The 16,297-nt window shown below is 43.5% G+C and overlaps 1 protein-coding gene across 1 annotated transcript in view; it reads left to right on the top strand.

The window, feature by feature from the left end:
• The first annotated feature begins 10,728 nt into the window (after nucleotides 1-10,728).
• The window catches only part of gogo (thrombospondin-1 like protein golden goal), a 47,548-nt gene continuing 41,979 nt past the window's right edge, over nucleotides 10,729-16,297 (top strand). The window contains exon 1 of the mRNA XM_022843795.2: nucleotides 10,729-11,039. Coding sequence (XP_022699530.2) covers nucleotides 10,751-11,039 — 289 coding nt within the window. The 5' untranslated portion in view covers nucleotides 10,729-10,750. The remainder of the gene's footprint in view (nucleotides 11,040-16,297) is intronic.

Raw genomic sequence — 16,297 nt, 5'->3', positions numbered from 1 at the left:
TCAAGGAAATGGTAGCTGCCTGAACCTTTAGCGTATGGGCGTATGTCCTGAAGTCCCAGACACCACATTCACCGGGCAAGGATTGCAATATAAAGCCCCTGCACAGCAAAGTTCAAACCGGCAAACACCGCATCATTGGGTGTCCTAGGAGGAGATTTGACCTAGTGCTACTTTGGGCTCTAGTGCGTTTCGTATTCCCAGAGTACTTTCACCCATATGACATCTCAACATATCAAGTAGCCTTAGTTTCTGCCTGCAGTCAGGTAACACATTAGTCATATCCGTTGTGCTCGGGAACCCTCGCAACTCGACGACCGGCAGCGGTATAGAGCATTCAGAGATATTCTAGAAGACATCCGTTACCCAGCGCAAGGTTCACCTGGAATAGCAGAAGAATGGCCGAGCGTCAGCCATGTAACAACTTGCTTAGCCCCGATTGTGTGGGCCTTGATTGTGTCCTGTCGCCTCTTGAGCGCCTATCGACGATTTCGCTGAAATGATCTCGTCTAGCGACAGCGTACTTCATGGGGTCTCAATGCTCAGCACAGTGTTGAACGAACCTACAACGGGCTAACGTAAAAGGCTGGACCAAAAGTTCACTGTAAGGTGACTCTGGCGCTCGAAAATGTGCGCTAAACAAGGGCAGCGGGACCGCATAAGATTCGGAATGAATATCGCAATAGGGTACGTACCGTGCTGGATAATTTTGTTCAAAGAATGTATTCATAGCGGACTGCTTCTTCTTCATTGGGGGATGCAATGCTTCTCATAATCCCAAAAGGCAAAGGCGATTCAAACCAACCGGCATCGTAAAGTAGGATCGCGAAGAAAAGTGTGCTATAAACTTTTCTAATATTTGCTGACAAAGAGACTAAAGAGAGTATCAGTGCAATACCTACCGAGCAACATGGATTCAGGAAGGGGCATTCGATCGAAACAGCATGCAAGATCCTACTTGCCGATATCAAGCGAATTTTAAGTAGCTCTCCGCGATATAGCTTTAGAATGTTCTAAACTTCAAAGATACGTTTGACTTCGCCCCGAGGAATTGAACCTTAAGTATCCTCGTCGAAGTCAGCGTTCCCGCAAATATGTCGAACTTAATAGCAATGATACTCTAGGAGAACAGAATTACAATCAATAACGGGATCTTGCAGCTGCCAGTGTTCTCCCAAAGTATAGATATGGCCCTAGGTGATAACTTAAGCTTTTTTTTTCTCAATCTTGCTTAAGGATATTCTCGAAAAAAATACGTAAATCTAAAACTATGGTTGGTATGATTCTCCTCTATATAGACATTAAGTTATTTATAGGAAACAGTCGCTTCCATGTGCAGCAAGCTTTAAGCAAGTTACATTTCGTCGCCCCAGAACTGGGACCCACTACCAACCCAATAAAACCGAAGCTATGAAGTTCAGGAGAGGTGGCAGAGTTGCGGTTCGTGACAGGCTATGTCTCTCGGATATATGGTAATTGAATAACCCGCTTAGGGTTACTGATCTAACATAACGACCAAAGCTTTTTTTTTTCTAAGATATTACAGAAAGATGAAAAAAGGCTCGGATAATTTCTTCAAGTGTCGAACTGGACAAAAATTTCGTTTCTCAGAAGAGCCTTAGGATTGCACCCTACAACTCATAAGAGGCTCGTTTACCTTCGGGTGATGACTCAACTGTATGCCGAAGATTTTCGCTATCGTCTAGACACATCATTAAGCCCAAGGACTCCAGGAAGCCTCGCAAAATGGAATCGAAAATTCAATTTTCCCAGGTTCCTTGCTGAATTCAATCAAACGAGGTGACGAGATCTGAAAATGACTTGACCAGTCTAAAAGACATGTATTGACGCGCTATACAATACACGGTTTTTACCATTGTTTATGCAGGGTATAGATTTTTCATGAGCCTTACTACTACTATTGTGTGTAGGTTCAGGCAATCTTGTGATCTGTACCATGTTCCTCGCTGCGCACAAGTTCACTCACTGACCAGCCTGGCTCGATGACAGACCGATGAATAGCAGTATCATGACGTATAATGCGATCGTAGGTAGGTTCCAATTAACCCCGTGATACCTAGGTTGATCATTCTAGGAATATTTTTATGACTTTAGAGTTAGATGGGCTTGTGGAGCCAGCAGTATATGGTATGGGATAGCATATGAAGCTTAATATGGCAAGCTGTTGTAGATCTATACATAGTTCAGGCGTTTGGAATGGTACCTCACGAAGGTGAAAAATGAGTCTGATTGAATTGATTGATGACGTTTGTATAGTTGTGACCGTTAACGTCAGCGTTGCTAGTTAGCTGGATCTACTCGAAACACACACACACACACACACACAATTTATCGCCATTTAGAACACATTTTTCGCGTAAGCTTTGTAGAGCTTGAACGCAGTACGTACGAAATTGAAGAGACGGTTGTTGTCGGACTTCTACCCTGATTTCGTCGTGCTAATTAGCAAACAGTATTAATTAGAATAGAACAATGCTCTGTTATTCAGTTAAATTGGAGCGCATAACTTCATGGTAGACAAGTTTTTGTTGTTGTGCATCCAGAATATTGAGCATCTGATTTTACGTCACACAGAAAAACTTATGTCGGTTATGAAAAACTATTTGCCAAACATATAAAAACGTAATTACTTGATGTAGACAGTTGTCTGCGTTGCGAAACGTAGCAAAAACTTCAGACAATTATTGAAGTAAGAATGAAACAACAGGTTACCATCGAATACTAGGAAGCTGACGAGTATTTACAATTGTGTAGATCTTCTCTCATTTAGAATAATAGACTATGAGAGCAGTACGGTTCGCGTGAGTTCAATAATTCCTCATCTCGTCATTGTCACACATATGTTTCGAACCTTTTTTTAATGCTATTATCGGGCATAGAAGATCACAAGGGCTTGCAATGTATATTTGATCCGAATCCTTAAAGTCTCTTTGCATTAGCCTGGTACCATACCACTGACTGGCTCGTCTGTCTCTCTCTCTCTCTCTCTCTCTCTCTCTCCAAAACGTGCACCTAACCCCATAGACGCGATAATTGGGTACAGCTTGAATTAAAAGAGTTCTTCAAATCGGCTCGGCCGACAGCCGGCAAAACCATGGCACCACAGCGTCACAACTTTCAACTTCCTATCTAAAACGAACTGTTCCTGAGATTAAGTTCCTTAGCTTCAAACGATTACATTACCTTGCTGCTGTGCCGTTACTGTTTTTACGTGGCATTGTACGACTGTAGATTCGTTTACGAGGGGAGTTCATGCTGGCTTAACTGCAGAGAATATGGTTTGTTTTGCATCTATATCAGCTTGTCAGCTTTCACATCGTTTAACTAATGATTTTTACATATATACGCACAAATGGTGCGCGGAAATTCACTCGTGTGCGGTTGTCTTTCCCTCGCCAAAAGCATAGATTTGACCCACCTAGAAGCTCATATATGGGTGTCTTAACCACGCGCGACGGCCCTTCATGGTCCCGTTTTCCTACATCGTCATTTCACAAGTTTCGCTCAGATTCCAGCCGCGGCGAATTTGAAGAGTGAATCGTGACATGTCCTACGTACAGATTATTATGCCAGGATTAAAAAACTGCTACGAACGAATTTTCCACTGATTCTACAAGATCCATGGTTTATATGGAGAGACCTTTTACTTACGATATCGAGGCATTATCTGGGCTTTTCACGAAACACAACGCCACGAAGAACAGTTCAGTGCGAGGGGCAGTTCAAAGTTCCGGCGTTGATTACGGATGTAGACATGTGTGTCCTAACTTGTCGCGGTGTAGTATCGAAACCTGAATATTTTTTGGCTCATGGACCATTACAGGAGAACTACTATTTTTAATTAAGCAATAATACGCTATGGCTCTAAGCAAGAAGTGGTTACATACCTGATCATTTGAAGTTGTGCGTCTTCGAGCGGTTCACGCTGCTCGTGTCGAAGTATTGTGAAGCAAATACTTTTGCAATTTCTTATAGCTTCAAAAAGCTATGAAACACAGAAAATCAGTAGTCGCTATTCTGTCGCACTTCTCCATAATCAACATCTATTAGAAAGTCGACCACAACGGAGTCTTCTTCAAACAATCTAGATCAAATAACTGGCATCCACGACGCGAACGGACGCACTCCTTTCTATAGCGCCGCCCAGATTGGGTCGTGTGATCGTCTCAATGCAGTAAACTAATAATAAAATAATGCTCAGCAGTAATGAATTACGTCGTCGCCGTGTGACCGCATAAGAAGCGAAGCCCCGTTGCATCCTCAGAGCTTCAGATATCTAATCGGTCCGCTCCACAAAATAGAACTCGAATAGTTGCCATCTCTGCTAGTTCATCAGAGCGTATCCATCGATCTAGATTTCGAAACGATTTTTTCTTTCGTGGTACGCTCTGCGGCATACGGTATCCGACACCGCATCCCGCAACAACCCTCTGGTTGTGGCCACCGATCCTGGAGGAGCTGGCGTTGATCGAACTTCAAACGTGACCGTGGCTGGCCCAGAAGGACTACACAGGATCCTGGGAAAGACGTATGTCGCCCGCAGAAGTTGGTATTATCATCCAATAATGGGAATTTTCTATTCATAAGACTGCTCAAACCCATGATGGCAGCGCTGCTGCTGCTGCTGCTGCCGCTGCCGCCGCTGTTGTCGACGCCGCTGCCATAGTTACCCGCTACTGTATTCTAATGGAGAGCACCTTAAATGGCTGTTTACCAGTAGATGAAACGTCATTAGATTATAAAACAGCGGCGAATAGTTCACGGTGTCGCCTGTCGCTGTGGTTGATCTGGTTCGGCGGGTCCACCTGTGACCCACAATCGCTCTCGCCCAGTGTTAGGGCGAAATTGCGATGAACCGATGACGCAGTGACGAGAAACACAAGATTTACACGTTTAGCGATTATATATGCATACCACTTACTGTACATGTTCTAAGATTGTGGCGGATATTACGCTTGATATCGTCTGAGACGTAACGTTACAAAGAGTGCCTTATAGACGTGTACTGGGAACGTCAGATGTCGCCCGTGCATCACCATAAAAGCGATAACAACACACATATATATATATATAAGGGACATTGTATCACGAACAACTGAGTGCATTTCTTCAAAAATTGATTGGCGAGCGTTGTATTGCCATTATTATATAACCATTTACGGGGCATCCGCATAGGCTGTGGTGAAACAAACATTCTAGTGAAATTAACAACAGACCACATAACATAGGAGTACTAGAGGTAAAATTTAATGCTAAGTCCTTTTCTTACCTACTTATTTTTAACCCCTAAGATAACCTGTGTACGCTACACGATCAGCGCTGTACATAGGCATAAACAAAGAGAAGCAAGCCAAAAACTAGCTAGTCTCCATTCAGAATTTACGAAACTGAATCACATGATAATTACTTATTGCGCGGAAACCACTAGGCAACATATTCTGAGTCGATCTCCAGCTTCCCAAACGGACCATAAGCTTAACAGAATAATGGAGTGTCTGAAGGAAAAAAATAATACCGCAATAGCTTCGAGAAAAACCAGTGGGACACCTGCGCGGTAGGTACAAAATGAAAAAAGGTGTCAACAACAGGCGGCAGCGCTTTGACCTTTCGTGATCCTATAAAGTTTTCTTTCGAATTTTTTTTCGTAAAGCCAACGTGATAAGTAAATGAACAAGGCATAAGTCCTTGAAATTCTATATCTACTTCGACCGTGTGTTCTACTACGCCCAGACGATGATTAACGGTCGAATAAACGAAAAGAAGAAGGCCCACTCTTACTATGTCCAGACTTCTTTGTAACATTAGTAGCGGTTGGTTGCGGTGCCATTTTACCGCAATCATTATTGATATAGAAATAATAACAATTCGTTTGTAGCAGCCGCTTACAAGGCCCAGAGAGGGAACAGATCGTCCATTTTCTTCTAATCCGACCGATTTGATAAGGCGGTTAATAATGTTCCACCCATGAACAGAAGTTGATGAAGCTTGGTTCATCGTAAATACTAGCGTGCCCCAGGGTTATACTACAATTATCGATAATTAATCTATTATTAACCATTACGATTACCACTGTGATTGTGTTAAATTCATTTATATATATATTTCTGATGAATGTAACTTTATGCATTAATGCAAAGATTGAGGCTGAAAAACATCTGTCAATCAAATAATCTTAAGACTTACAATAGTAGGCCGTACGGCCTTCATTCCTGTCCGGAACTATATATATATTTTCTGTCACCTGTCAGTACTCAATATATTGTTTTTCGCGGAACTATCCTTTGATAATTACTATCTTCAAGATATCACGTTTTCGAAAATGTCCTATCTGACAACGGATTTGCAACAACAGCAACTGTTCGCAGTCCGTCGGCTTTATGCAGAGCATGAACTTGCATGAAAGTGTCCAAGAGACGTAGTCCATTAATTCAATGAGAATTTTCTATCTATTTTTTAGATTATCTCGAAAACTGTCTGCTATGCAACTGTTGGATCCTTTCTGCAAACCTGCAACTCGTTGTTTTAACCGTGAACTTTGACGCAAAGCTAATCCAGCAGTATTACCCCATCAATAATGGTAATATTATTAATTAACTGAAAGACAGAAACCAATATATATTTCGTGAGCAACATTGTTGGATTTAGAAAAACAAACATATGCTTCATATGTTTGTTGCGGCAAACTGAAGTCGATAAAAACTGAACGTTCGTTCAAAAGCACGTGTGCACGCCATTGGTAGTTTCGCAATTCTGAGAACCTGTTTGCGGCGAATGTGTTTGTGTGATGTATCGGCTTCAGTAAAGCCACAGTTTTTGCGGCCTGTTCCACTGACCTGCCCGGTGAGCTCTACGTGCCTGACATGGCCGCAAGTGGCCGTGTCAACTACACCGTGAGTGAGTTTCATTTACTGAATGAGCAAAAGACAAGTACGAGCCTGACTATTTCGGCAAACAGCATTGTGCCGGCGACACTGTAGCTGCATACAAAAAAAAACTATCGGCCTCGGGAAGGTTCCAAAAGTATAGAAACACCACAGCCTATTCTCGTATGAATGCTAAACCAGATCACATCGTCCTATATGCAACGATACAGTAACGTGAGCAACTAACCCGACTCGGCAAGTTAATACTTGCGTGGGCAGGTCGAATAGCTCTGAATCAACATTTGTTTAGGCTAACTTTCAAGAAGTCAATCTGTCCTGCCGCAACCTGCGTGTGAAGAGTACACTGGTGTGTGGTAAAAACCTATTTCGATCTACCTCAGGGTGAGCCAATATGATAAATATGAGTTATCCTCCCCGATCTTTTGCGGTTGATGTTCGTGCACCAGTAACGGCAGGTCGATCCCGGCGTAACAACTGCGCCCTTGAGACGCTTTCGAGGTTTACAAGCGCTGGATTCTCTGGACCCAGCAGATCAGCTCTGGAAAAAGAGGGTGGTCAGACAGTCATGTCGAGGCCAGAGGGTCAGTGTGCTCTGAGTCCAATATATCATTACGATTAAAGTCAGTGCTCTCCCTAGCTAGGAATATCAGCAGGCCGAGTTGTCGCAGACAGCACGGTTGTGCGTTTTTCTGGCCTGAAAAGTGGCAGTAGTTATAATCGTATTCATACATGCATGTCATTAGAATAGCACATCCAACACGCACCCAAAAATTGTGCCTCCAGCACCCATACGGCTAATGGACAGATAAAAATTGGGGTGGGACGCGTTCAATTTACTCGTTTCAGTCTCAAGCCCAACCTATTTCATCTGGATACGTACAGTTCCCAGTGTCCTAGTCCTATTATATGCTTGTGAAGGCTTTTAAAATTTGCCGGTTACTACTATTGCCACATTAATTGTATCTGCTTGACACCGGATGGAAAGGCAAATAAGCAAACATTTTGAGGCACACCTCAATGACGTGCCAAAGGCGACGTTTTATTGTCGTCGCATGTACTACCACTGAGCTCGCTGCCTACGAAGTCAACAACTGGTGCAGAAGTAGCAGACATTTAGACTGCCAGTGTTGCCAACTGCTGCCGATTCGACCAGAAATCGAGCCATTGTGGGTGTGCAGGCCGATTCCAATATTATCCTCTTATTTCCTCGTCCTTTCTCTAAAGCTAACTCTGCCGCGATTTCGCTTGGTTCGCATAGCAATATACAAAGCGCGTTTAGCGTCGCCATTGCGGGTCCCTTTGCCCCCGTCGTTATTGACGGCACATCGCTGCTGGTGGTAGCAACAGAAACGGCGGCCGCATCGCCGGTGAACGATACATTGATCAGAACGGTGGCGTGCTTGCGGTCATTTAGTTCCTATGAAGGGGAAGGCAAATAAGGTAACGGGTATTTCAAGCCTTCGGGAAGTGCCCATCACTTCGGAGCCCACTGTCGCTAACTGCATCCGATGTAATCGCAACAGCACGACGGTGCTCTGCATAAAAAAGGAAAGTTGAAGCAGACGCGGGACGTTCCGTGTGCTTCCATCGACGGGAATCCCACAACAACGCTTTTACGATGGGCCTTGTCGACGACGGCAGCTCCCCAGAGTCCAAGCTGCCATAACCCTGGAATATGCCTAATTCTCTGAAGAGTCCGCGTTAACCTCGAAGGAGACTATCAGCAGCTTTTTAAAGAGGTTAGTCGCCGGAACGTATCTTCGAAAGCCACAGTTGTGGTCTTACACCGGCTAGACACTTAGCTCTCTCATCCGAGTCAATTTTCCCTAGCGAGGCATGAGGAACACGCATCTTTTTTACCTTCTATTTGCCAATCGTACACGTGTGTTATGACAAAGCTAAGGTACCAAAGAGAAGTGTCGACTCATTTCATACGTACGAGACGTTTATTGTTTTGCTTAGGAGGAAAGTTCAATGCATACGTATGTGTCGTTCCTGCGAGTTTTAGACGCGGACATCCGGTTCACTTAGCAGCAACTTTGAGGGTAATTTGTACTCGATTTGAAACTGTCATACCTATATGCGAAAGCTCAGGATTGTTTGGCGTATAAGAAAAGCTTTATCGACGAGTAGGGCATAATCAGTATCAACTAGGTCTATTTACGTCTCTTGTAGTATATGTATTCAATATAAACACTTGTAGGTGTTTGATGCTTACCGTTGTCTTTGCTATACCAGCATCTGGTTCTATCAAAAACGCTCGACTATCCATTCTTGCCCGCTTTTGTTAAGCATATCTTCAATAAAAATCGGTCAAAGGGCTTGTGTTGCAGTTTTCTCACGAAAAAGCGGTGTCTCTCTGGAAGTATCGCTTCAAGCAGTCCCTAGACTCTAAAAGCACGGGGCATGGCAGGAGGCTGCACTTACGCTACGGTATCTTCTTCTGCTTCCTACGGACTTCCTGTTTGACCAACGCTGTTATACGTTCAGACCTTGTTAGTTTATGGACTGATGTATGATGCCTGGTAGCAGCAGCCAATGATATACGGCCTATGCTGTAGCCTTCGGTTCTTCGCTCGTCTTCGTAACCGTCTAGTACGCTTACACACGCAGACATGTCTAAGAACACCTTCGCTACTCGGCTGAGAATCACGAACGGAGCGATCCTAGGTAGCTATGGGATGCTGGGATGAGAGAAACCCCATAGTTGTCCGCGTCAAGCTCCGTCGAGCGCCTAGACACGGCATCACCCTTCCATCGCAATGATTTATACCGACTTGTGTTCCCCGTCGGGGCGACGGGTTTTCTTAACGGCGCTACAAGAACGTAATATTGACTCTACTTAGCGTAGTCGACGAAATACCGCTAATGGCAGGAGTCACTGTTAGGTGGTCCAATTTTGAAACTGTCGAGAGGCCTACGCTGATCTGTGAATCCATTGTGGTAATAGTTCGAGTAGGAATACGACTGATAGCATCCGTATCGGAACCGGACCACACGCTGTGTACAGGCTCCGGTTATTCGATTTCAATTTGCATGTCGTATGATTAGATAACGTATTAGGCTACACTTTCTGGACAGAAGAACGGATTCAAAGTGCTTGTTTGAACGCCGACTTTCAGTTAGGACGACGTTGGGGGGCTGATGCGTTCCGAAGGAATTAAACGCGTTTGGGTATGGCACGAACGCACAAGCACGCATGCTGTTAGTTTGCAGAAGAACTTCGATCTTGAATGATAGTGAACGTAAATAATTGATTCATTTAGTTCAATGGGGCACGGATAAAAGGACCCCTATGTGTGTCGCTTCTATGTTAACAAACTGACTCCTATGAATAGTAAGGCAGCTTTAACTTAATTCTATGTGGCCGCTAAGTGACCGATAAGAATCCGTATGTTTTCCAGAAGCTGAGCTACGTATAGTCCCTCGGTTTTTACGGTGCCATAATAATTATGTGGAGTAAGCAAAACTTAACCACGCTCTTCCGATTGTAACGGCCGTCGATGTACAGTGTAATACAATCGATCTCGTTATGGGAACTGACGCCCACGTAGGAATCTAGGAATAGGATAAATATATCTAAAAAAAACATTCAATATTTGTCGTCTAAGTGTTCGTAATAGCAATATTGATAACGCCCACTAAAAGATTTTTGTTATAAGGAAGCAACACCATATTTACCTTGGTCATGTTCGCCCGTTATAGATCGGCTGCGACAGGAAGGTTGATTATTTATAAAATAATCTTACTTCCCTCTAATGCATCGTCTGTTTGTTGACTCGCTTTGATGTTTTCAGACCTTGTGTGATCTAAGTGGTTTCTAGTGGTGAGCATCCGACAGGCTCGCCATGCCTGTACGGTGGTTCAATAGCAGCCGCAAAATGTCTCTTCCTCGACTCGTGTACAAACTGGCTTTGCTAACGTTGACCATTTCAGCATCTGAATCGTCCGTAGTAATTCCCTTCGGCCATAGACCTACCCCGGCCTCAGCGGATCCGACTGACACCGATGACCTACTGGATTTCTATATTACCGGGCCTGAACGTTACACAGCGCTTTCGGCCGACATGGATATCTACTTTAGCGTTCCGCCAACTAACTCCGAGGCTTTACTCGCCAGAGTTGTCGATCGCAGCGGTGAGTTCGAATGATTTTATGAAGTTATTTCAACTTAGGCATTACTTACGAAGTATCGTTTTATCGTCATATCATTCTACGGGGCTTAATTATAGTTTCAGTAGGATAGGAGATACGGAATGATAGAAACGTACTGATATTCTGTAGTGAAACGGGCAAAGGATCGAAATAATGATGTTCTTCATTGTCTGTTTGATGCTGTATATGATTGTAGTTTGACACACAGCTTGTGTAGTGCTCTATTGCGGTAAACCAAATGTAAAAAAATAACTTGGTTTATTTTTACGAACCGTGTATTGACGTGCCGTCACTGGGACCCGTAAGTAAAATACAGCATAGCATAGAGTTGGCATCGGCTGATAGTGGCTAATAACAAATCTGACAGAGCTGTTTTTTCATTTATATACTCATGGCGATTTTTCTTTATAGAAATTTTATTTATATACTATGAAATTATAGATTTTATACAAACTGTGTGCCAGTGCATAGAACTGATTAGGATACAAAGTGAAGATTCATGCCAGTAGCTCTTGATAGTTCAAGCTACGAACTTTTCATCTTCTAAATTATATTTGGCAGCGGAAATTTTCGAAGGGTGAATTCTCCATGAACTCATCAATTAACACCACCTATTATAACAAGTCAGATATGTGTTGTATTTAGTTTTATCGGTAAACCCACCAATTTAAAAGGCTTAATGATAAAAACCTTGTATATATGATCTATTCGAATCTGATAATTTTTTTTTTACTTTAAAACGCCCAGAGTCGTTGCTCTTTTTTTTACATTTAATTTACATACAGGCTTTTATGTCGTATAGGCTTGTATAGATTTGGTCATTTGTGATAGCTTCAGAAAACCTATCGCTTTTGTTTCTCCTGACTATGGAATATAAACGAAAGTTCGTTTTCGTCAAGATCGTGCCCGAACTGTATTTAATTTCGACACACATTGCAGCTATGATTCTGCATTGGAAAAAAACGTGTTCCACCAACGAACAACAAAAGTCACTGGCAGCCATATCATGTCCTGCCGTTGTCCTCAAAAACGACAAATTTCTATATAAAGCCTTTTGTAGTTTCGTTGCTCACCTACTTTTACTGCCTTCGAAGACTTTACGAACGAGCAGTCGATCAATGAAGCCATTTATACAACGGTTGATTACGGCTGGTCAGTAGTGGACCACATATGCCTACGATGTGCAAATAAAGAGACAAAGGTAAGATTTTTGGCAAAGCCGCCAAAGAAGGTGATGCTACGTGTTTGGCGGGATTGGCACAAAATCGTGCATTCGGTCTTATACCGCCTAACCGAACGATGTATTCAGACCTCTACTCTACATAACAGCGAATAATAAGGTTACAATAGACCGCTGAAAAAAATCCACAAGAATCAGCAAATAGGGTTCGTCTATCAAAGCAATATATATATATAATGTTTAGTTACGCAGCGAAAATGAGGAAACGGATTGGAAACTTGGATGCATCTGCCGTTCAGCCCGAAATTCGCACCCTCAGATTACCACCTGCCTCGGTACCTCCAGAAATTCCGTAATTATGTCAATTTAGTTTTTATGAGGACATATGAAGACCACTCGTCAGAATGTTTTAAAAAAAAGCCACAGAAAGACCAAATTATGGTCCTTCCAGAATAATGGCAGAAGTTAATAGTGCATATTTATTTTAGTGATATTAACTGAAAATCCGAACAAAAAATATCCCTTGAGCGCTTGCCTGTCAACACTTTTCGACAACACAAAGTCGCGTGTATTACGGGTGACTCGAATTGATCAACCGTTAGCCATTGACGGTACTTCTCACGACCGTAGCCCGCTGGTGTCCAATATATACATACATACATATGCACGTTCTAAGATACATTACGTCGTTAACTTACCGCACGATTTCACTGCTTTGATCTGCGCAGATCAATAGAAAAATCTTGTTGCAATACACAGTCTGTCTTACCTCTCTTTCATTGATTTCGGAAGCAGCCTATTATTTGGTCTGCAACGAAACGCTTCTACAGAGATCGTTTCAATCGGATTTTGCATAATGATACCGGATTCATTCGAAGGCTGATTGATCGTAACTGGATTGATGGCTGAAATTGTCCGTGACGTGTGCTTCTACCTTTTGTCTACGGGGCTAGTTCACACCAAATTTGTCTAGCTGGATGCTAATAACAATAGAAGAAGCGGTCACCTTTTATATATGCGGTATTTCGTTCTTCAATTTATATACGAATACGTTTCTTGTATAGGAAGTTTACCTTTTTTTTTAACGGTTGTATTGTAAATCGACCACTTACGACATGCTTCTGTATTTCATGGCATATTAAGATATGACCGTTTGGTAATAGCTTATGGTAGTTACAACGGTTACTGGTAAATAATCGTTGTGTCACTGTTTCTATCGTGGCCCAACGTTGAAATTCGACAGAAACAAGCCAAAAGTTTTCAGCTGGCAGCGACCTAACCGATCTCCTTCTCAGGCAGCGTATCATTATTCAAGTGGGAATAGCCCAATCTAATACTTAAAGTGCTGTCGAGGGAACGAGGCAGAGTTGACCACATCGGCGCGTTCATGTCACCCACTTCTATAGAGCACTCATGCTCGAGTACAGGATACCCTTGATACAACCAGTCTGTTACTAGCTTCCCATAACGTCCTCTATTCCCAGACGTATCATAACGTAAAGCAGACTCAATACTCCTAACCATTAGCAAGGGAGGAATGGAATTGCTAAACGTTGTTTCCAGTTTGTCTGCAGCAAGAAACAGCTACCCTCCATTGTAATTTTAGTGCTGCTTTTTAACCCAGTCTAGCTGCTTCTACGCGTATGCTACCTTCAGCCACCCTCTGAATCTCAAGAGCGCAGTCGACTACAGCTGAGAATTCGGCCCCTACAAGGTGAAGCGCGGTATAAGCTATTGTCAAGACTTCGCCCGCCATCACCCTTTCTCATTGCTCATAATGCATCTCGTGGGAGGTTTTTGCTGTGTTCGCTGCTGCTAGCGTTTCTTGAACTGGCGGAGTTGCCAGTTCAAAAGGACGCACGGAGGCCCCGAAGTGGATCTTTTTTTCTTTGCGAAACAGCCAGGTGGAGCCGTAGAAGCGGACTTAGGGCTGGCTTGCTTCCTTTTGCTTCTCCGCGTTTAGCCGGTTGCCACGCGATCTCTGAGTCATCTTACGAGCTCATCTCACCCAACAGCGATTCCCTAACGAAACGCGTTGCTAACCTAGCTTCTAAACGCTGTCCTAATGAGCGACCGGTCTTTTTGGCCTGCGTACTCTTCAGGACAGCCCTAGGCTTCGACGAAAGGGAGAGCATGAGGTTAAAACATTCACCGAGGGGCACTAGGGTTCCTTGTCCTAGCTCTTTTTTAGTCGGCTCAGCAGACTTGTTGTTGGATCTGCTAGGGATTTCACGATGGCCCTGTGTTGGCCCGTTCCTGCTACATCACGACGAGTTCCGGAACCTCACCTAATCGATCTGCAGCTCTAGGCGTGGGAGGAAGCAGCTCTTCAAGCTGCTGCTGTTAAACGTACGAACAAAAAAAGATCGGCATCGACCAGTATATTTTTACGAACTATATTATGGCGCCGGTGGCGCCTGTAACAGTGACGGCGAATCTGCGACTTTGCGCTGGCAGAAACACACGATATAGGCTTCTTCAAAAGCAATGCCATCATGCAGACAGCTACTAGGAAAGCTTCTACTGTGACACGGCGCATACTAGCGAATAGACCTCAGGCCTCTTACTCAAACATTCATCATAGCTCCCGATTCAGTCTCAGACACGGTAATGCCACGCCAGCGGTTGCTAGAAAGCAAAAGACCCGCGTCAACGACGAAGATGATGGGAATTAAGCGAATTATACGCGATGATAAGAAAGCAAAGGAGCGGACGGGCCACGTAGTCGCCAGTTGACTACGGTAGCGTAATGGACCACGTGCTCCTGGTAGCAAAGACGCAGGGAAAAAGCCATTTCTAATGCCACGACAGGTTACATTAGAGAAAAAATGCTGATTGCACCTGGGAGGTGGTGTCATCTCCTGCTGCTCGAAAAGCGTCGAGCATATGTTTATGTACGGCGTGAATATGTGAGATATTGGTAAACTTGATGTAGTCTCATACCTCATATTTTAATCGGATAAGTTTGCAGGTTTCTGGAAAATATAACAGTATTAATAATAAAAACAATAATAATAAATAATAATAGAAGTAATAGTAATAAAAATTCTACTAATGATATTTCTTATATTATGCAGGGTAGACGCTTTGTGCAGCATGCTTACATCGGAGACTACTCACAAGGAACAGAGGCCGATTTAAAATTATTCCACCTAAGATATCAGCTGAAAATAGCTCGTGACAGACGCTATTTTTTCTTCTTGGCAATCCCTGCAGCAATGTCTGATTCAGTCCAAGCTGAAAATGCCCCCAATAGCATACATCAGACATGCGTTCGACCTGAAGGGTTGGCACATCAGAGGCCAGAGCAGTGCTGTACACCTTCACAGTGGAGGAACACGGTTAGCCTTTTTTGAGGGAAACAAAAGCCGAGAAGTCAACACTTCATAGGACGAGGAATTTATTTCTCTGCCGGCGGCGAAGCTACTCGGTCCCGCCAGGATCGTCTTCACGGCCCTAGTTCCCCAGTTAGCCTCAGGCTGTGTGCGGAGGCTACAGGTTATAATTCTTTTTTCAAGCCTTTAGTAGTAGCAGCGGATATGAACACAATGAACTTCCAGCGATTGTTCCTGCCGTTGATATATCTGGTATAGTGGATTCGCGAAAAACATTGAACGAACGAGCCAGCTAGCTATTCAGGGAAAAGGTAAAATGAGTTGTCAAATTTACATGGAGCTATTACACATGCATATTCATTCATATAAATGGTCATTTAAACGGCAATGTTAAAGCTGCTAAAGAAGGCTGCTACTCAGATAAGTGCAGCGAAAAGTTACCAAGTCCTGCTTGCTTATCTCAGTTAAAACAGAACCCTATAAAGGTAAGGCGTTGCAGATTATTCGATAATAGCTGGAGTCTCCGATCGCCCAGTTGCTCATGGGTTTTTCAGGCTAGTGCTTACCGGCTACTGGGATTCCGCCAACTTCTGGCCCACATCAAGACATTGCGCAAGTCTTTGGCAGGGCCGAAAGGGAGGTGGATACGAATGACATGGCTTCTTATCGAAGCAGCTGACTGGAGTGAAAGGTAAGGCGAACAGGGAGGCTCGGGGGCTGAGAGA

This window comes from Varroa jacobsoni, unplaced genomic scaffold, assembly GCF_002532875.2.
Source record: "Varroa jacobsoni isolate VJ856 unplaced genomic scaffold, vjacob_1.0 scaffold_1076, whole genome shotgun sequence".
Classification (NCBI taxonomy): Eukaryota; Metazoa; Arthropoda; class Arachnida; order Mesostigmata; family Varroidae; genus Varroa; species Varroa jacobsoni.
The sequence above is the reverse complement of the archived record's forward strand: the minus strand, read 5'-3'. Positions and strand labels throughout refer to the sequence as shown.